This window comes from Diabrotica undecimpunctata, chromosome 4 (assembly GCF_040954645.1).
Source record: "Diabrotica undecimpunctata isolate CICGRU chromosome 4, icDiaUnde3, whole genome shotgun sequence".
Taxonomy (NCBI): domain Eukaryota; kingdom Metazoa; phylum Arthropoda; class Insecta; order Coleoptera; family Chrysomelidae; genus Diabrotica; species Diabrotica undecimpunctata.
The window spans coordinates 137460303-137482998 of record NC_092806.1 but is presented as its reverse complement, the minus strand read 5'-3'; the positions used below and the strand labels follow the sequence as shown (position 1 = coordinate 137482998).

The following is a 22696-nucleotide window of genomic DNA, read 5'->3' as shown; positions in this document are numbered from 1 at the left end:
TATGGTTTTTAGATGGTAACCATTAAAAAACTTTAAAGAATTTCCGTGGCAACGTTATTTTAACACGCATGAGTAAATTGTTTTATTTAAGTTGTCAGTATTTTAATTTAAGTAAAAAGTTCGTTCAATTCAATTCTGAAAAATGGTTAGATTAACGGAAATGCATAAAATAACAGTTTTTTAAATGATTGGTTACGGAGATAACAGCCGAACACAACAGGAAGTAACTCGCCTATTTCATGAGAAATTTTCTAATTTACCGCCTATATCCCAAGGAACAATAAGTAAAATAGAGAAGCAGTTTCGCGAGTTTGGTCATGTAAGGCAGATAAAAAAAGCAGCTGCCAATGCACTGAGTGATAAACTCAAATTAGATGTGTTGCTTGAGTTTCAGGAAAATCCACATACATCGAGTAGACAGGCATCCACTTCATTCAATGCTAGCCATACATCGATAGTAAACATATTAAAAGAAAATAAATTGCATCCCTATAAGATGATACCTACTCAGGAGCTCATGGAAGACGATTTTGATAGGAGAACTTTTTTTTGTGAGCAAATGATGGACATGTTGGATAACAATATTATCCAATTAGAAGACGTTATGTTTTCTGATGAGTGTACTTTTTCACTTAACGGTCATATTAATCGGCAAAATTGCCGCTACTGGGCCACGGAAAATCCTCACTGGATGAGAGGATGACACTCAATACCCTCAAAAGGTTAATGTTTGGGCAGGGATTGTAGGAAACAATATCATTGGTCCCTTTTTCATTGAGGGCAACTTGAATGGCAACAATTATTTGGCACTATTTCAAAATGATGTCATTCCAACGTTGGCAAATTTATATCCTGATCCAGGAAACCCTCAAGTTCTAGCGAATACGATATGGTTTCAGCAGGATGGAGCACCACCACATTACCAACCGAATGTCCGGCAGTAGCTCGATACAATATTTCCCAATCGGTGAATAGGGAGATTGAATGGCCAGCGCGATCACCTGATCTTACATTATTAGATTTCTTTTTATGGGGATATGTGAAGAGCCATGTGTACAAAACTAAACCTTCTGATTTAAATTACTTAAAAGAACGAATAACGCTTGCGATTAGGTCGATCACGCCTGTTATGTTAAATAATGTTAGAAGACAGTTTTATTTGAGATTAGGATGTTGCCAAGATGTTCGCGGTGAACATTTTGAACATCTACTTCATTAACATTCATAGTTATTTTTCGTGTTCTACATTTTATTACGTTTTGCATTACATTTTAGTTTTTGATTGTATTGTAGCGAATTTCGGTAACCACATGATTTTAATTTATTTGATCTTAATTAATCTTAATAAACGTGAAAGCGACAACATTTTTGAATGGAGAATGAAAAGTCCTTTTAAACGATATATCACAAGCCTATACTTCCTATTTTAAAAATTGGGGGTTGTACCTGTCATTCTAAGGGGGTTGAAGGTAGGGGTTGCATTTTCACGTTAAAAAATGTCAAGTTATAATTTAAATTTGACGTGTTTCGGGATTTTTTATAATTATGTACAGTAACCTAAATAATAAATTTATTCCATTTGGCTTTTACACACTGTCTAAGCCAGTGCCAAATGTCATAAACACGTATAAATGTTTGGAAATTGAAGAGTAACAGGAAAAACAGGATGCATTTAATATGGATAAAAATATTAAAAGAAGTAACGGGTGAGTACAAAAAACATACAAATAACATCGTTGATATAGACGGCAAACTGATTATCACTGATTTGGATAAAATAGACAGATGGAAAGAGTACATTGAGGAACTGTTTAATGATTAAAGGCCCGACCGCTGTATATGTATATTGGATATTGTTTCTTGTATTTTGACTATATATCTCTCTCGAAGAAAAGAGAAAATGGCGCCCTTATTGGCAAATTATTTATTATTTGTTTTCATTGCATTGTTTATTTTATATTCTGGTTTAGCTCTAGTTGCTGTCGTCTAATATTTTTTTTTTCTTTTCAAATTTCCTTTTGTTTACGTGCTTGTAAGAATAATCCAAAGAACCACGCCTACATCTCCGCCGATTCGAGCAACGTTACCTCCTTCATTTTGTGTGCCTTAAGCGACCACTAATAACATACAAGATAAAAACAAAAGGCTATACAGTAGAAACAAAAAGAATACTTTGGGGATGACTAATGATGAGAAAGACAGATAAGATGAGAGTGGAACAAGCATGCTAAAAAAGAACACAAAGTGAGAGACAAGCCAGAATAAAAAGATATTTAAAACAAAAACGAAAAAATTTTTAATATTGGACGGAATAATTCTTATGTAAAAAGTACTTCTACTTCAACTTATTTTATACTACGATTTTGTGGTTTATTTCCAAAAAGAATGCTAAAACTATTAGCAGGTATTTCATGTAACCAAAGAGGAAAATGAACACTCTTAATTCCTTTTAAAAATTACGAAATGTAAATGCATCGTTTCGGTGCGGATTTCCTTTCAAAAAACCAAATCGATTGTTTACCTGTCATTCAACGTAATGGTAACATTAACGTCGGGTAATTCTTCCGGTAGATTCAGCTGTGAGGCCTCCCAGGAAATGTGAGCGTTACAAAAATACTTTAAGTAATGGTGGAATCCTGTCGCGACTGCAACTCCAGTAGTTCCGACGATGTTAATTACTCCGTTTTCTTTCGACACCTGCAAAACCGTAAATAATTATTTTTATGGTATCTACAAGTTGTTGCTTTGGCAAATAAGACATTTTCTTTGTTTAAGGTTATTGGTTAAGTTTACTTGACTCCTTTTCAAGAAACAGTAAGCTTTTATGCAGACTTCTATTTATTATACGAGGTAGTCGTTCATAAAAATTTTAATTAATGTATTTATATTAGTTAAAATTTTATATTAGTTATGTTAATATATATGTACACTTATATGAAAGGAGAAGATTGCATTTTTTTCACGTCAAGTTCAATATTGCTTTACACATCTTTTGAAATATTTACCTCTCATCAGTAGCACTTGTGGCAGCTTGAACTGAAATGAAATGTGCTCCACTAAATGGCCGTTATAGTAACATTACATGCCTGATATTTGAAGCAACGAGAAGTAAGGGGACCTCTTTTCGATAGCGAATTAGGTGAATTGCAAATCCAAGCTTACTGGAATCTATTGGACGATGTTAGGAATAACTATTTATTTCGACATTACATCTACAGTTTACCCTTGAAAACACCATCTTTCGCACTCTTTGCGTAGAAAAAAGACGTTGAAATGTACGTTGACGATTGCATTTCTTTTCAATTTAAGTTCCACCATTGCTCTACATGTATTTCGATGTATTCACGTATAGTATTCATAAGTATTCTTGTTGTTTCATATAGAGGTAGCTAGTAGCGTACTCAGGCAAGTTTTACTGTTTCAACCAAATAGTTGAGAGTATTTCATTTCAGTTCAAGCTACCACAAGTACTCCTGATGAGAGGTGAATACTTCGAAACACGTGTAGAGCAATGGTAGAGCTTGATTTCCAAAAAAGTATCAGCGCTTTTTTGGAATTCTGTTTGTTGTCAATGTTTGAAAATTTTCTGCTTCTTATATTTCAATTTTTTATAACTCTAATGTTCTTTACAACATTTTATATATAAAAAACTGACTGAGTCCTCTTTTTTCTTAAAAAAAACCTTTTTTTGGAATCTGTATGGTATCTCATAAGTTAAGCTATTTCTTCACATCCATCTTAATAAGCAGCATATTTTTTGTAAGGACCATGTGAATTTTTTTATCTGTATGGATTTTTGCTTATTTAACACGTTAATCACCAGTTAAATAAAAAAAAATTAACTCCCAGGCCGCTTCGCTATTTTCTTAATTTACATAAATATTTAGTTGTTTAAATATATTTCAAAAAAATTGCAGTATTATTTTGCCAATAAAACATTTTTTTATTATTTTTTTGTTGTGGCACAGCTTAAGTGCCACAGAACCTAAAGAAATATTTTTGTTGACTGTGGCCATGCCGCATGCAACTCTCTATTCGTGGATTTGCGTGTTACATTTTACACTGTTTGATAATTTGTAATCGTACATTCGGAGACTGCAGTTTATTAGTGTGCTATAGAAGGTTGAAAAAAATAAGTTATGAGAAAGAACTACGTGGAATCCAAATGCTTCTAGACGAAATGTTATTTGATGATAAATGCGTCGAAAGCAATTTATGGGGCAAAAACTCTGAAGATGATTATTTACCTAGTGAAGAAGGTAGTGAAGCAATACCTCATTACGCAAATTTCTTGTAGTAAAAACGTACAATACATGACCAGCAAGGACGATGATATTCAAGATTTACCTAGTACTTCTACCGTTCAGAGTAAGTAAAACCTATATTGCTAGACAAGGGGTTTTTGTAAAGTTTATAACATTTGTAGATTATGTTGATAATGTCAATGACGAACTTCCTCACGGTCAAGTTCGATCAGATGCAGAAGGATCTCCACAACCAGTTCAAGTTTTAAATTCTATCGATAATACGATTGCCGCAATTTTAGAGCAATTCAGAATTGATGAAGAAGATGGTAAATATGGTAATGACAGATCAAGTGAGAACGACAATATTAATTGGTACATACTAGGGGCAGCTACAGGCAACGATTTTCATTTGTCGAGCCAACGCCCGGCACTAAGCCCCATATACTTCACAGTTACCTTGACAAGGGACCATATGAATTCTTCAAACTTTTATTTACAGATAAATAGTAGTAGATAGATAATAGTAATAGTAGAATAAACCAATAGATATTCAGTGCAAAAAAAAACACAAAATAAATAAAAGTTCTCGTTTGAAATTGTGTCGCGATACAACAAATGAAGAAATTGAAAAATTTCTAGGCCTTGTCATGTGGATGGGATTATGTTTATACCCTAAAATCACAAACTATTGGTCCAAAAGTCCTTTGTACAAAAATAACTTAATGCACCACATAAGTAGAAATCGTGTTGAATTAATACTACTAGTTATTAATTTCTATCTCTTCTATCTATGATAAAAAAGAGATATCAAGATAATATTGTACCAGAAAAAGAATTATATATTGATGAGACAATTGTGACATTTCGGGGACGATTATCTTTTCGGTAATATGTCAAAAATAAACGCCATAAATATGGTATCAAGTAGTACAAACTACGTTTGATAGAAGGATACATCTTTGACCAACATATACTGCGGTAAAGGTACTCAGCCAGTGAGAGTCTCTGCAGGCGTAGTTTTACATTTCACACAAAACTTGATTGAAAATTATCGTACTAGTTCTACTGACAATTTTTACACTTTGCCTCGTAAGCTTTTATAACATAAAACTTACTTAGTTGGCAGAGTAAGACAAAAGCGAAAAGAAGTTAAAAAAGTAAAATTACAGAAAGTTGAAATATGTGCCAGAGAAAGTGATATGAGAGTTTTGATGCTAAAGTGGAAAGACAAACACAAGGTGTTGAGCACCAAACATACTGACACTATGAAAACTGTTAAAAATTAATGGAGAAATGATATAGAAAAACCTGAACTCATAGTCGAGTACAATAATTCAAAAGCGTTCATAGATTAAGTGGTACAGACAACTGGCCTTTGAGCTAATTTTAGGGAAAAAAGTTGTAAATGCATATATTTTACATAAATAAGTAACAAAGGCAATTACCGAGTTCAAAGAACATATTCTCGAAGCTATATTCTTTCCATCCACAGCGCCACAGGAGCTAGAGCTTCAAGAAAATTCCAAACTTGAGAATGTGGAAACAAGAAATCGTTTTGTGGTATGTTACCAGCTAATATCTCAAAAATACTATAAAAAAACTGCCTGCAATAAGAGTCCTCGGTCTTCCTTATAGCGTGCAATAAATATTATTGTGTTTCCTGCTTCTTTCTAGCCCATTCTGCGAACAAAATATAGTTCTACAAATTTGATTGCTAATTTTAAGTCTATAATGTATTTTCCTTATAGAATGTGTTTAGTTTTTTTATACACAAACTTCAAAAGCATATACAATTTTCTAACGAAATAGAAATAAAAGTTAATTATCCAAATATATTGAGTTCTTTGGTAACCGAAACTTGAAATTCCGCGGAAGTGAGCGACTTGGATCTGCCAGGCTACATATTTATTACTAACATATAAGTGTATAGCAACCGCGGTATGATAAAAATGTCACGCAACATAATACATTTGGACAGCATGCAGCATTACTGCGGTACCTCAGAACTTAAAATATTTTTTTACTGCGGCACACCGTGAATGCAGCGTGGCGATTAACGTGTTAACTAATTTGTAGATGAAATAATAATATGTATGAATTAATGCACGAAATGTCTTCAATAAAAGGATGAAGTAGCTGATATCCTTTGTTTTATTCTCAAACTTTTGACTAAACTATTGACTCCCTCAAAATATGTATTTGACAACGATATCACTGATGTTCATCAAGTGTTTATTAACATTTTGTTTGCATTTGCTCAACACCATTCAAATGTTTTGCTATTCGCTTCAACGAAATAAGTTCTGTAGCTTCAGCTATAGGTGCTACATATTGATCATCAGCGATAGAGCTACAGTATGTTGCTTTCTTGAAGACCAAAACCCTTCATTTCGACAATAAAAAATAATCGAGTCTCTGATAAATCTCACGATTGATTTCATCGCTACTCGAACTTGATTCTGAATAGTTGTCCAAATCGAATTCATCTTCACATTTATGGCAAGTCAGTGCTAAAGTTTTAGTTTCCTTCAAATATCTCGATACCCTCTTTGTTGCACACCAAGTCCGACTAGTAAATTTATATAGAAACTGACTTTGGTATGAAACCTAATAGGTTATGTCAAGCTTAAAATACAGTTCAGAACTTCCTATGAGTTCTCGCTATGGCACATGTGCGATATCTTCTGAAGTTGCATTTATCTGCAAATAAGTTGAATGTTTTTGTTATATTTTAATCTGACATACCAAATTTCTTTCAATTTCCATTTCTAAAAAATTTCTAATCTCCAATAAATCTCTGGAATCAAATTGATTCTATAAAATTTCTTTTATTTTTTTATAGCTCTAATCTTACTGGTTAATAAAATGGCGTTATAACAAAAGGCGTGTTTTTTTGTTTCGATAGAAATAAAAATCATTACCAGATCTCTTAAAAGTATTTTCCTTCATAAAATTAATGTTTTTTTTATTCCAACATCGATTAGACTCTTTCAACTCATATAGTACGTTTATCAGTTCATATGTTTTTGTTTTTCCTGTTTTTAAACCTTTTTTACCTTGATATGTACTTATACACTTTTATTCACCTATTTTTGTTAGTTTTTAAAAACCCACTTTGTGTTTATTGTACTTTTGTGATTTGGTAAATCTGCAATTAGTCATTTTCAAAGTTTCTTATGTTGTATTATAATAAAAGTCCCAAGTGGTATTTAATGGATGTTAGAGGGTTTTAACTATTTAATTCTATCGTCATTTAATACAATACACAAACCTATGTTAACTGTTGTGAAATAACATTCTAATACATCTTCGATCTGATATGTACCGTATTTTGATTAACGAGGAAAAGGGAAAAGGTAAAGTGGTGCTTCACCCCTTTCAAATCACCACGGCGGCCTGACGGCATATATCCAGCCCTACTACGATGGGAACTGGATATCCTTCTTCCGCACCTTCCACTTTCGTGGAAATATTCAGAGCCTCTTTGGTTCTTAGATATATTCCTAGGAAGTGGAGAGAGGTACGTGTGGTCTTCATACCAAAACCAGGTAGGATGGACCCTACCAAAGGCTTTCCGACCAATTAGCCTAACATTTTTTCTGTTGAAAACGATGGAAAGGCTATGTGAGAGGTACATAAGGGATGAAGTTCTGGTCCATAACCCATTTCACCCAAATCAGTAAACATATACTTCGGGAAGTTCTACCGATTCTGCACTGCATCATGTAGTGGGTAGAATTAAAAGATCGCTGGATAATAAAGAATCCACCCTAGGAATATTCATAAACATTGAGGAAGCGTTTGATAAAACCACATTCCCAACCATCACCCAACATCTCAACGTCAGGAATGTTCCCCTGGCCGTAAGCAAATTCAGTATGCTCTCTAATAGAGCAATAAACATAAATGTAGAAGAGGTTTCTGTTAGAGGCATGGTTACGAGGGGGTATCCGCAAGGTTATCACCACTACTCTGGAACATAGTTCTAGATAACCTGGTTGAGCAACTCAGCAGCAACGGTTTCTACACAATAGCCTATGCAGACGATATTGCTTTCCTGCAAAGCGGTAAGTTTGAGAACACACTGTGTGAGAGATCACAAGTTGTTCTCCGACTAATAGAAACATGGTGCAAAGAACACTCACTATCTATAAATCCTAAGAGTTTGGTAAAGAGATGGTCCTCTTGACCAGGAAAAGAAGAATCACTTGCTTAATACCCCCAAGGGATTTAAACTACAGTCTAAATTTTTCTGACGAGGTGAAGTACCTTGGTATTACCCTTGACAGGAAGTTAACATGAAACTCACACTTAGATGGTAGAGCTAAAAGAACATATATTGCCTATGAGTAGTGTCGACCAAAGGTCGGACGCACCTGGGACCTTACGCCCAGGGTGATCGCCTGGATCTACACTGCTGTCATTAGGCCAATGCTAACTTACGGAGCTATTGCTTGGGTACCAAAAGTGCTACAGGCAACAGCAATTAACAAACTAAACCATATTCAGCGGATGGCTTGCATAAATATAACAGGTACCATGAAAACAACACCAACTGCTGCAATGGAGTTGATCATTGGCATCACGCCTCTAGATATATATGTCAAAGAGGTGGCGCTAGTGACAATGATGCGACTGCACTCAGCTGGTGCAAACCTTGATGTAGGAATGGCACAATTGAGAACTCGTTTCTGGCGGGGAGAGCTGGATGAGCTGGAGAGTCGCGGGGCTGCGACTCAATTGAACCAAAGAGCGTAACTTGTCTCTTTAGTCTTCTATGTTTACTGACCTTTCCTCTTCTATTTCATCATACCTAGTTCATAGATAGTTAGTTAGACATGTTCTATCGTTTACCCCTACGTCCTTCTTTGCTCCACTTCTTTCTTCTTCCATATCAAGATGTTCTATTTCTACGTGTACCAGTTTTTTTACTTGTTTTTGGTTTGGGTAAGTCATTGCTTATTCATCTATTCGAGTTAAAAAGAGTACCTTAGTTATGCTTCAGCCACAACGTTCACCAAACTTGGCCCACTTTTACTTTTTCTATTTTCCATAACTAAAAAACATGAAAGGCGATAGGTTTGCAACGATTAAAGCGATAAAGGTCGTATAGTTAAAAAAGCTGAAGGTTATACCAAAAGATGCATATTCGAAGTGTTTCTAGAATTGAAAAAAGCCCTGGCACAAGTACATTACATCTGAGGAGGATTACTGTGAACGTTTAATAAAAAATTTCGAAAAAAATAATAAGTTACATTTTTTAAACAAACCTTGTATACAATTGTATATAAAATATTAATAACCTACTTGTATACGTTACCTTAAACGTTTCTTTGTTATTATGTTTAAATGTTGGATCCACATTCACAGAAAATTTGTTAGCTTTAGTATCAAGTACCCTTAAAATTAAGTCCTTAACTGCTTGAGTTTGAACTGTCGCACTAGCTTTTGGTTTAATGTGTCCCAACGTCGATTCAAAGTCTAAAAAGAAAACGGGGTTATCCGATAAATTAAAATGATTTTTACATATATTTTTATGAAATATTATCTTCAGAATATCTCTAAGAATCTTATAATGTCATCTGAAAACTTGCGCATTGGTAGTCACAAGTGACAAGTTTTTCGAAGGTATCGTATCGAGAAGCTTATTACAAGGAAAGATGGACAAGATACATGGACCACATTGATATTATTGCCAAAACAAAAAATTGAGTAGTGTAGGCTTTAGCAACCGATGTTTTGTAATGATACATTGTTTTCGCGATTTATAGAGAGTGGTCTAGAATTATTTCCAGATTGACCACTGCCTATCAATCCCCAAATACACAATACACCATTATAAACAATTAATCATTACATGTATCTATTTTATATCTTTGTTAAAACTTTCAATATTGATAATGGCTAATGTGCAATATATAATATTATTTGTTCTGATTCATTGACCTAATATTTTGTTTATCTTTAAACGATAAAATTTGTTTCATTGCAAAACTTATTTACACACAACTAATCTTGTATTAATGGCCAATGATTTCAAGCATATTAACATTTTATGTATAACTACTGTTAGTTTATAAATTTACTACGCTTTGAGAATATATATATATATATATATATATATATATATATATATATATATATATATATATATATATATATATATATATATATATACTGTTTATATGCTATCAAAGATATACAATATAAAAATTATACAAATATAGGTCCCAATTATTACTCACATTGACGAAGAAGTAGAGGGACTCTACAATATTATAACTGAGACAATAAATAACAATAAAAGTCACTTCAAGTATTTAATTGGTGACTTTAATGCCAAAGTGGCAAAGAGAAACGGCAAGGAACAAGTCATGGAAAAGTATGGACTCGGTGAGAGAAAGAAAAGGGGGAAAACACAAGTTCAGTTGGCACAATACTGCCAACAATAACATGTCTCTTGCAAATACATTTTTTAAGAAATGATAAAAAAAAATGAACTTGGGTAGCGCCAAATGAAACCACTAAGAACGAAAAACTAGAAAAATAAAGTTAAATCACAAAACTAATAGTAACCAGTATAAATATTAACATTCTAAAATAACTCAAATTACTACCAAAGAACAATTGATAAAATCGAAAATCGATAGCTCTCAATTAATGAAAATCATACTTGATAGAGCACAAGGAATCGCATTCCCGCAAAAAGAAAATGAACATAATAAATATAGTAAACCTGGTAAATTGAGTAATCATAGTAAACATAGCAAACATAGTAAAAATAGTAAACAAAGCTACTAAGGAAAAGTATTAAGGAAGACATCAGAAAATACAATAAAAGACTGGTAGAAAATGCAATCCAAAATAGAAAAGACTGTAAGAAAACAAGAAAAGCGTTCATTGGGAAGAAGCAAATCGTTACTTTAACAAAAAAAACACCAGAATTACAGACAGAAATGAAATAATACAACTCGTGACTAAATTCTACTGCAAACTATATAAAGCCCTGAAACACTTAAAGAAGCAATCATTAACCAAGAATATGTACTAGAAGTCCTTACGGAAGAAGAAGAATCGACAATTACAAAAATGAAAAGCGGTAAAACAGCTGGAATAGATGACATAACAGTGGAACTGCTTAAATACGCTGGCAAAAAAACCTGGAAAATCTTAGCAGGCATATTTACGAACTGCCTAAGATCAAGATACAAACCAGATCACTGGAATACAGCAAACATAATTCTCACTCATAAGAAAGATAGCCAAAAATCTACAGATCTGTAAGTCAACTACCAAACATTTACAAGGTATACACAAAGATCATCAACAACAGATTAACAAATGCATTAGATGTTGCACAACCAAGAGAACAAGCTGGCTTTAGAAGTGGATTCAGTACCGTGGATCATATTCATACGATTCGAAAAGTATGGAGTAGAGCTAAAGAATATGGAATACCGCTAGCATTAACCTTTATAAATTTCGATTCTACATATATATATCCGAAGGCAGTAATAGAAGTTTTGTCCAACCAATGCATTGACAAACTGTACATAGAGACTTTAACAAATATATACAGCCAAGGAAAAGGTAAAAATTTATGAAAACTTTCCAGAATTTCCCAGTACCAGAGGCGTCCAACAAGGAGACGCTCACCAAAGCTCTTCACTGCAACAATAGAAAATATATACAGCAAAATGAACTGGCAGAAAAATGCCTATCCATTGATCCAGAATATCTCAGCCATCTAAGATTTGCAGAGGACATCGTTCTGATTGCTAAAAATCCTTCAGAACTAAAAGAACTTATAAGCTACCTAATGCAGCTAGCAGTGAAAGTAGCCTGGATGGACAAGATGTAATAATAAACAATACTGCACTTGAGAAAGTAGACGAGTATGTATACCTGAGACAATTATTACATAAATCTGGCTTCCTTCTCCCAGAAATCAACAGAAGAATAAAACTGTCTTAGGCATCTTTTGGTAGAAATGCAGTTATATTCAAATCGAAGATGCCACTCCACCTGAAGAAAAAGCATTCGATCAGTGAATACTACAAATCATGACATACGGCTGCTAAACTTGAATACTAAAGAAAGTCACTTAAAGGTCTTTCAAACTTTCAAACTTGATCACGAAATTCAAGTTAGTCAAAGGTCAATGGAGCGATGCATTCATTATAGGTATAACAAAGATAGATTTGACCCCAAAAAGTCATAGGAATAAGCTGAATTTTGCTGAGAATTTCAATTTTAGGACTTCCAAAAAGTTGTCAAAAAGTTTGCCACTCCTGCCCCCGGCTTCCTCCTCAAACTCTCCTCGTAGGGAGGGGAACGTAAAATAACGAAATAACGCAAGAATTTGTACGAAGAAGAAAAAACGTTTCAAACAAGAAATTTAGCTGAGATCATTTTTAACAAAAATGTCTACTAACACTTGTGTAAAATAAATCGTTCTCTCAGAAACAACGCTTGGAGCGACCGGCGATTTTAAATGACAGTTACGCGCGTGAAATCAATTTTTTAAATTTGTAACATTTGTAACAAGTCGGCGGTAAAAATTCGGTCTCTTTGCAATTTTTGCATTTTGCCGTAAATTAAGTCAGTTTCTCTAAAACTGTCAATAAATACACGTTGGGAGATTTTTGTCATTCTTATGAGATCAATAAAATTTATCACTTCCATTGACTGGCCGCTGTAGTTTAGAATTTCCATTGGTATATCTTAATCTTTAAAACCTGTTATAGCTTTACATTTCGATTTTGAGTTTTATCAACAAATATGGGGCATTTATGGGGACAAAAACGTACTTGTGCAATCGAAAAGAAGGAGTTTTAAATATTTTAGATCGTTTGTTACGTGAAAATTTAAATTCAGTGTTTTTAGGCATATTGCAAATGCTTCCCATTGCTATTTGTTGCCAAAACTTAAAATCGAAATTTCATGCTAAATGCCCTTGAAGATTAGGCTCTAACAATGGAAATTACATAGTGAACTGTCAATGGTAGTGATCAATTTTATTGTCTTTATGAGAATCGTAAAAAATGACAAAAATCGCGCAATGAGAAACTGACCTTCTTTGCAGCAAAATGCAAAAATCACGTACACCATCTGCGCTCTTCATCTTTAAACCGCGTTTTGGTTTTTGTCAATAGGACACTCTGAACAAATTTTATTTAAAAAATTGATTTTACTTCCGTAACTGACATTCAAAATTGTCGGTCGCTTCAAACGTTGTTTCCGAGAGATCGGTTCATTCTACACAAAAAGTGGTAATAAACATTTTTGTTTACAATTATTTCATCTACATTTCGTGTTGAGAACACTTTTTTTACGGCGAACAGATTCTTGGTAAATCGATATTTTTCCCCCCTGCCCCCACCTCACCAACTCAAGGGGGTTTTAGGGAAATCCCGGGGGTATAAGTGGTAAAATTTTTGCATCTTTTTGGGGTTTCAAAAGTATTCAATTATTCAAGACCTCCACTGTTCCATGTATGATGCATAAATCCTCTAGGAACTCAATCATATGCTTTCTCAAGATTTATGAATGATTTTCGGATGCTTCGATTTTTTCATATATCCTTCAATGTAATTCTATTAATTGCAATTACAGAAATATTCGATTCCAATTTGTCAGCTCTAGCACACTCCTAATTCCAAAACCTGGTCCTTTATTCGCTTTATATCCTCACTTGAATTTACTCACATGTGTATTAAAATCACCTCATATTATAAAACAATCGTAGAATGAAGTATATCTATACATAATAATTGATCATATAAGGATTTTTTTTGTATGTGTAACAATGTACACTTAGTGCTTTCGCTCTTTGGCCTTTCCACTTTGTCTGCAAATGCCAACACAAAGCAAATAGCAGAGAAATATTAACAAGGAAAATGGGCAATGTCAGCCAAGGAATAGAATCACAATAGACGACATAAAACTAGCCCTAAGAAAAGCTAAAAAAATAAAAAACAAAAACTTCTTACAGGAATAGTAACGACTCGTCTTGAGAAAAAACTTGATTTCTACCAGCCTATAGAGCAAGCGGGATTTTGTACCGGATTTGGAACAAATGATCACCTACAGAACATTAAAACGGTAATAGAAAAGACTATCGAACGCAATCGACCACTCGTTGTGGCTTTTGTAGATTTCCATAAAGCCATATACAAGGTTAATTTAAAATACATACAAAAACGCAACTATGTCGGAGTAACTACATAAAAATACGGATTATATCCTCATCGGCAGAGGAGTCTAGAGTACTAAAATATGCTTATAAAAAACTTGTGGGAAGGTGGGAAGAGAAAGGCCTGAACATTGACCGTGGAAGATTAACAAAATTTGATATTCTCAGACGACATAGTTTTGTTCTCGAAAAACCTCAAGGAGATATGTACAATGCTACATGAACTTTAGTTAGTGTGTGCCAGTGTAGGTCTTAAAATAAACATCTCCGAAACAAAAGTCATGAAAAATTTAGTACCTAGCAGAAATATGAATATTGGAGACAACGAAGTAGAGTTGATGGAAAAATACATATACCTTGGATACGAAATAAAGATCACAAGGGACAACCAAACATACGAACTATGAAGAAGAATAAACCTAGCATGGACAGCCTATGGAAAACTCAAAAACATCTTTTAAAGCGATATACCAATTTCTTTAAAACGTAAAACATTTGACCAATGTGTGTTGTCTGTGATGGCCTATGGTGCCGAAACTTTGACATTGACTACTACAACCTCTAAAACGCTGCAAATAGCTCTGAGGAAAATGGAAAAGTCAATGCTGAGTATATCGCTTCATGACCGAGTTAGACATGAAGACTTAAAACGAAGAACAGGAGTTACCGATGTAATTTCCCGAATTTCCACACTGAAATGGAATTGGGCCGGACACGTCGCCCGAATCAGTAATGAAAGGTGGACGAAGAGGTTGTTTGAGTGGAGGCCGAGGTTAGATAAAAGAAGTAGAGAAAGATTCCCTACTTGTTGAACTGACGATCTCAAGAAAATGTCAAGAAATTGGATGAAAAGTGCTCAAGATAGAGCAAAATGGACAAAAATGAGAAAGGCATATGTTAAGCAGTAGACGCAAAGGGCTGGATGGTGATGATGATGCAAATGCAAGCGATGTGTACTCTCCTTCTTTTAAACGCATGTACAAACTCCATTCTCTTACGTATACGACTTCCAAGACCCTATCCTGAATTTTCTAACCTGTTATTACAATTTATAAATTATAAATTATAAATTATATTAATTGTAAGTTAGTTACAATTTATAAATTATATCCTTATATTCTAATGACTTACTGTTAGATTCCACATTATTTATGATATAAACCAATACAGCACAGAAATAGATTATCTTCATCTCATCAATTATTTATTTATTTCACTATTGTTACGGAAAAATCTTACGCCTTAGACCGTTAATGCAATTAGATTTAGTACAGCTTCATAAAATCTAATTGAACCTTGACACTGGGCTCGTTATGATAAGCTAATAATATTTTACAGGGTCGGCTTGGAGATGCCCATAATTTAATTTTTATTTTGGATATACAGTAAGGTCTCTTTTTATGCGGATTATTTTTATGCGATTTTAAAGTTGTGCGGTTTATATTTCATCCAAAAATTTATATCAATAACTATTAAAATTAAATATTAACTATTCACAGCCAGATGTCAGTAAAGTGAGCCTTTGCAATTCGGGGATTCCCTTGTTACATGATGTCCCTATTACATAATTGCGAGCTTCGCATTAAAAGTATAACCTGTTACCTGTTATTGTTTTAAAATAATTTTTCTCTTAGCGGAGCTTCGTTTTATAAGTTGTTTTAAATTTTGCTGATTCCAAGTTGCAGTATAACAAGCAGCACGGTTTTTGGATGGAGAGATTTCAAGTGAGTGTCGTTAAGTTTTATTTTTCATTTTATTATATTTATTTTGTATATTAATGAACTACCATATGTAATGGCTGATGCATTTGTATCAGTTTATGCTGATGACTCAACAATGCTATATCGCGATAAAGACATAAGAAGTCTCATCTGCAATCACAAAAAGAGGCTTCTCTTTTACTTCCTTCGTAATATCCCTTACATTTTTAAGAAAATATAAAATATCGTTTTGAATTTAGTTGCTAAGATAAGAGCAATTTTTTGGAGCTGATTCCAAGTATGCCTTAAATTTAAGGTCATATTTTTTAAAAAGTTGTACAATTTCGAGAAACAATCCTTTTTCATTGATTTTGTTCGTTTCATCATGACCACGAAGAGGTTTTTCACATTTTACTAGAACTATAATTATGTCAATTAGTTTCTTCATTTAATCTAATTTTTTTTTGTAGCTGCTTTTTTCTGGCTTTAAGTTCAGCCTGTTTTTGAATTTAAAGATCTACGAGCTAATTCACGTTATAACTCGATGTTTCTGTGCTAGATTCATCGTATCTTGTATTTTAATGCATTTTAAATGGTTCTGTAGCTTTATTCCATGATGAAAATCCACTAGAAATAAACGCAGTCTCTATCAATTCAGGCTTAGTACTGTCATTAATGCCAAAACATCTGCACAAAAAACAGAAAGCGGCATCTTTTCTTGGACTATATTTCAAACATTTGAAGTTAGAATACTAAGTGGGTAAAACGACCGACTAACGTTTTTTACTTTGCCTGTTATGTTGGCTGGAAACTGTTCTAGTTGTGGTTGGTAAGGACCTCTTACTATTCTAGAAGATCTTTCTGATCTTTCTTTTCGTAATTCGAAGTAAGGCTCTTCCGGCACAGTATTGTAGTTTCCTACTATGTTTGAAGGATGTTCCCTATCCTTTTTTAACTTATATACGCCTATCTAATAGAGATATCTGATTATAAAACGCTAAATCATAAATAAATTCAGAATAAAAACATTTAAAATTATAAATATTCGAGATGGCCCTTATTAGGTATACCAAGTTCGTCTTCTTTCTCTTCTTCCTCTTTATAAGCAATTCTGCTTGTTCATCGGCGAATTAATACCTATATGGAAGGTTGTCACTTCATCTTTTGCGCGGTCGTCCGATACTTCTTCTGCCGATTGGTGACTTACCTTATGTTATTTTGACTACACTGGTCTCCCCCATTCTGCTTATGTAGTTACTTCATTTTTTTTTTATTTTCTGTCCATTCATTTATCAAAAGTCCGAATAGCTATGATGATTGCCGACCTCCGCTGCGGAGATGGCACTTGAAGAAGAAGATTCATTTACACACTTACGTTACATCTTCTTCTAATTTTTTCACTTTTCTTTCGATCTCTCAGCGTATTTTCTGTAATTCTTCTCAGTACTCTTATCTCTGCCGTTTCCAGTAGCCTTTGTGTTGTGGTTGTGTCGAGTCTTGTTTCTGAGGTATATGTCATTATTGGTCTTACACTGGCTTTATTCTGGACTTCGTCTCAGTGTTAATGTGTCTGTTTCGCTGTATAGTGTAATTACGGCATTCTGCCAGTCTTTTTGCTTTTTGTACTTGATCTCTCACTTCTTTGTCTAGGTACAGTGTCTCCATAGCTGTACAGTGTAATTCCAAGGTATTTTATTTCTATTATTTTCTTCAATATTAATGCCATCAATTTCTATTTTACATCTGGTTGGTTCTTTGCTGATTACTATTGCTTTAGTTTTCTGAGATGTGGTTGTCATATTAAATTCCTTTTGCTCTTATGTTAAAGCTGTAGACCAGTCTTTGCAGACTATCTTCATCTTGGAATATTGCGTCGTCTTTTTGTTAACGCTTTTGATGATTTCATCCATGATTAAATTGAAGAGCATAGGGCTCAAATAGTCCCTTGGTCTTATTCCGCTGCCTATTTCTACAGGTTCTGTATCTTTGAGTCTGAATCTGTCAAATGCTTTCTTAAGTCAATCTTTCTTAAGTCTCTGATTCATTAGTTCTTGTAAAATTTTAGTTGTAAGTTTTATCGTAGTATTTAACAAGTTTATACCTCTGTAGTTTCCTGGCTGTTTTTTATCTCCTTTTTTAAATAGTAGAATTAGTTTGCTCGTTCTCCATTTTTCCGGTATTTTGCGGTTTTATAATTTTATTAATTAATGTTGTTAATTGTTCTGTTATTTCTGCTTTAACAATATTCCACTAATAATAATAATGTTGAAGGCATAAATTTGAAGAATTCAAAGTCAAGTTTGGGTCGTAGAGGCACTGGAACAACTGACAAATTCGTTTATTTTAAAATAAAAAAACTGTAACTCTTTTATTTACATATATTTTCCTTACTAATGTAATAATGTATTAAATATGATACAATATATTATTTTATACTAATCTACAATTGAATTGAATTTTTTAATATAACAATCTAAATAATTATTCAAAAGGCATAAATGTACAACAATTACTAACATAATAGTACAGTTGAAAATAAACAAAGATATTCATTGTATAATAAAGCAATTTAGTTCTATCTTATTCTTTTTAATATATATCCTATTCTTTTTAATAGATATCTTATTCTTTATAATAGATATCTTATTCATATTTAATCCGTAAAACATAATGACGGTGTTAGATTTTTGTTTTGATACAGGGCAGCGACAGCCGCTTATACGTATTTCGACCTCTTTAGGTCTCCTCAGAGCGGTATAGCCACTACTCTGAACCAAAACAAAAATCATTCCCGTCCTTTGAATTCGGTTTCGCCAGGTAGAAATCATTTGATTTCTCTTTTTGTTTAATCCGTAAACTTTAACCTTCTAAGCTCTTTTTATGAAGCTGAGCTCCAATTCTCGTATCTTTGATATTTCCCAATATTTTTATTTCGATCCTTCTATTTATTCTTTCTATTGTTGATGATTTGTCTCTGAATTCTATGGTGTTTATATATATGATATATATATATATATATATATATATATATATATATATCTACGGCATTAAGTGAACTCCGCCCATGTTAAAATTCAGGTTCAATTGAGCTCCGTGGTCAAGTGGATACCGATATACGGAGCTCACTTGACAATTCCGTAATATTGGTTCAGTCGATTCATCAGCATGTAGAGTTTAATAATTTATCAAAATTTTTTGGAGCCCGTAATTACCCCTGTATCATAAATGTATATCGCTTAGTTCACGTGTATATATTATAGGGGTCGTTCAGATCTTCTTCATTGTATATTTGAACCATACGTTTATCGGTTTAACTAAGCTCTGAGAGTTTGGCAACTGTGCGATTATACCGTATATTTTCAACATATACCCTGAACGGTTTATATGGGCTCCTTATTTTTATCTACTGTTTGTAGACAGTGGAATGTCATACGCATAACACTGTGTAACAGAGGATATCATATTACCTGGTATAACTACGTACTAAAATGTAACTGGTTCTTTAAAAAACAGGTATGAAGATACAAAAGGATTTGGGCTTATTATTGAATGGAATGTTCGCTTGCATAGAAAATTTTATTTTTTCTGTATTTTTAAAGATGATGTTTTTTCATTTAATATAATTTTATTAGTTCAATGCCGGACTTGATGTTTTTTTTAATTACAGAAATTTCGTAATATATTTTGTTTACGTGAGTGTCTTTGTACATTTTATGTAAGCATCTGATTAATAAAAACTACTTTTATTTTATTCAATCTTCTGCGATATATTGTATAAAACTTTTTTAATATTTTAGTTCTGGTTTTATTTGTGTACTACATGTGATATCTCGATAGAAGGTTATCTCAAAATAAATATGGTTAAGTGCTACAATAGATATTTTTGTGTTAAAATGGGTAGTAGTGTGCACAAAAAGAAAGAATGGTTAATTTCTCTAACAAGGTATATTTGGCAGCAGAAGCATATAGTACAAGCGTCTATGTTTTAAGGGCGGAAGGACGTGCGCCTCATTTTTAGCTGACAAGCTTGCGAAGAATATTATTTCTGGTCCTCAATTTACCTTTTAGTTTTAAACAATAATCTATGACTGACCCGGTGTGATACAAACTATTTTCAAGGAATTTATAGGAAGTCTACAGTTCAATGATTTTATGACAAGATTGGATGTTCAGTTTTGTGAAAACGTCTATGTTGAGGAAATTGAAGGAGCACCCACGAGTTTTTCAGGGGTTTTGGCTGAAAATTTATTCATAGTTTATTTTTATTGTGCAATAATAGGTGTCTCGTCTATATAATAGAAGTCCTAGTATCTACCGGTATGGATCGTTTGTTTGTGTAAATGTTATACAGTGTAGGTGCCTTTATGCTACCCCAAGCGAGACCGTTCTTCATCTGCTACTCTTACCAGTGAGTGATACAAAAAATATTCTCTTATGTTGGCATACGCAGACAATTTTTGGAGAAATATTCTGTAATTTAAGGTGTCTTAAATTGGTTGAAAAATACCACCCCTGATACCGGATATTTTTCGTACCCGTCTTTTTTTTGCCAAGTTTAAGCAAGGTAACAACTTTGGCTTGTCTCTAAATTTTGGCTATCTCCATAATTTGAATACAGTTGTTCATCATGAGGATAAGCCATTGTAGAGTGTTTTTGGTCCAGGTTTCGTAATAAGCTTTGTGCTCAGATCCTCAATGTCGGTAGTTGTATTATTTTTCATTAAATATGTAGATGGTGGATCCAAGCTCAACATCGTTAAAATGTTCTCTCGGCTGACTGGTTTTGTCCTTTCTTACTTTAAGTTATTCTTTGCTTCTTTTGCGACAGAAATAGCATGTCTATATCTATGATCTGGTTTTCAGCGATCAGCTATATACCAAATACCCTAGGTTAGACCCTATATGTGTTTCCTGCACTAGAGATAAGTTACATTCGTGTTTAGCTCATATGTCTGATAAGTTTAAGTAAAGTAAAGTTTCTTGATCTCTAGATATACCCTTAACAGTTATAGACATATGTTATTAGAATAGTTGGTTCTAAAAAGGACCAATTTGACAAAATCATATTAAAGGGGTGACTGAAGAATTAGCCGATTAATTAATTAATCATTACCCGGGGTATGCCCGATTGCGGTGATCTTATTAGTACTTCAATCTTCCTTAACGCGCGTTCTTTGAATCCCATAAGTAATGCATAATCTTTTACTTTTTATTAAAAATTTAAATTTTACATGCCGTGTATTACTTTTTGACGATATTTCGAATCAGATTTGTATAGTAATAATTTTAGGTATTAAAGAGCCTCTTTGTGAAAAATAAATAAGTTTGTGATATCGGTCGCAACTCATATCTAGATAATAACAAAATAAACAGTTAAAATAAGTGTAAACAATTTCAACTACATATATCGGTGCCACTGTTCAGGTGATGGGTTTATCAGAGATTATCAAAGATTACATTTTAATTCAATGTTCTATTTACGTATTTTCAATATTAAAAAAGTAGGAAAAGACATGTTTATGCTTTTATTTTTTTAAATCTATTCTATTTTCTTTTTAGAGTTCCGTCTTTTTTGAACGACCTGTGTTCTTTTTTTAATTGGGCACTTGTCCAAAGCTATGACAAATACTCTTTCCTCTACTATTCTACATTAATATGACTGATTCATTATTTTCTCTAAACACTCTGTCCTCTGCTATTCTACATTAATATGACTGATTTATTTTATCTTTCTTGCAGCAATTTTAATGTTTATCCTGTGTATCTTTTTCTTCTTCTTCTTCTATTTATATAGACATGACTGTCATTTTTCAATGTGCCTCCAGTAAGTTGCCGTTCCATCGTTTTCGTGATCTTCCTACTGATCGTCTTCCTACGGGTTGACCGTCTCTTGCCATCTTTACTACTCTATTTGTTGTCATTCGGCTTATATGATCGTTCCATTCTACTCTTCTATTTCTTAACCAGTTCTTGATCTTCTCCATCTTGCATCTACGTCGTATATCTGTACTTCTAGCTCTGTCCCATAGTGGCTTACCATCAATTTTTCTAAGTGTTTTCATCTCTGCTGTTTCTAATATCCTTTTTGTCCTCTCTGTGTCAGGTCTTGTTTCTGCCGCGTATGTCATTGGTCTGATGACTGTTTTGTAAATTCTGCCTTTCGTTTCTTTCCCGATAGTTTTATTGCTTTATATTGTTTCATTTAGTCAGCCTGCGGCTCTGTTTGCTCTATTCACTGGATCTTCCACTTCAGTTTCGAGCTTTCCGTAGCTAGATAATGTGATGGCTAGATATTTAAACTCCATCACTTGTTCTATTATCTGACCTTTCAGCTCCAATTAACATCTTAGTAAATTTGCTGTTGTAACCATGAATTTTGTCTCTTTTGGGGAAATTAACATGTTAAATTTTCTGGCAGTTATATGAAATTGGTGCAGCACACGTTGTAAATCATCTTCATTTTGAAAGAGTAGTATTGCGTCGTTTGCACAGCAATTTTAATTTGTTTTTCTTCCATTTGGTATCTTTTTTTAGTTCTTACTTTTTTATTATTT

The 22696-nt window shown here is 33.3% G+C and overlaps 1 protein-coding gene across 2 annotated transcripts in view; it reads right to left on the bottom strand.

Annotated features, from left to right (window-relative positions):
* Nucleotides 1-15728, bottom strand: part of Naglu (N-acetyl-alpha-glucosaminidase) — a 52965-nt gene extending 37237 nt beyond the window's left edge. For both annotated transcript variants that reach the window (XM_072530381.1, XM_072530380.1), the window contains exons 1-3: nucleotides 15574-15728; nucleotides 9568-9728; nucleotides 2522-2697 (exon numbers count right to left, since the gene is read on the bottom strand). In XM_072530381.1, coding sequence (XP_072386482.1) covers nucleotides 2522-2697; nucleotides 9568-9728; nucleotides 15574-15634 — 398 coding nt within the window. In that variant the 5' untranslated portion in view covers nucleotides 15635-15728. The remainder of the gene's footprint in view (nucleotides 1-2521; nucleotides 2698-9567; nucleotides 9729-15573) is intronic.
* Between the last annotated feature and the right edge of the window lie 6968 nt (nucleotides 15729-22696).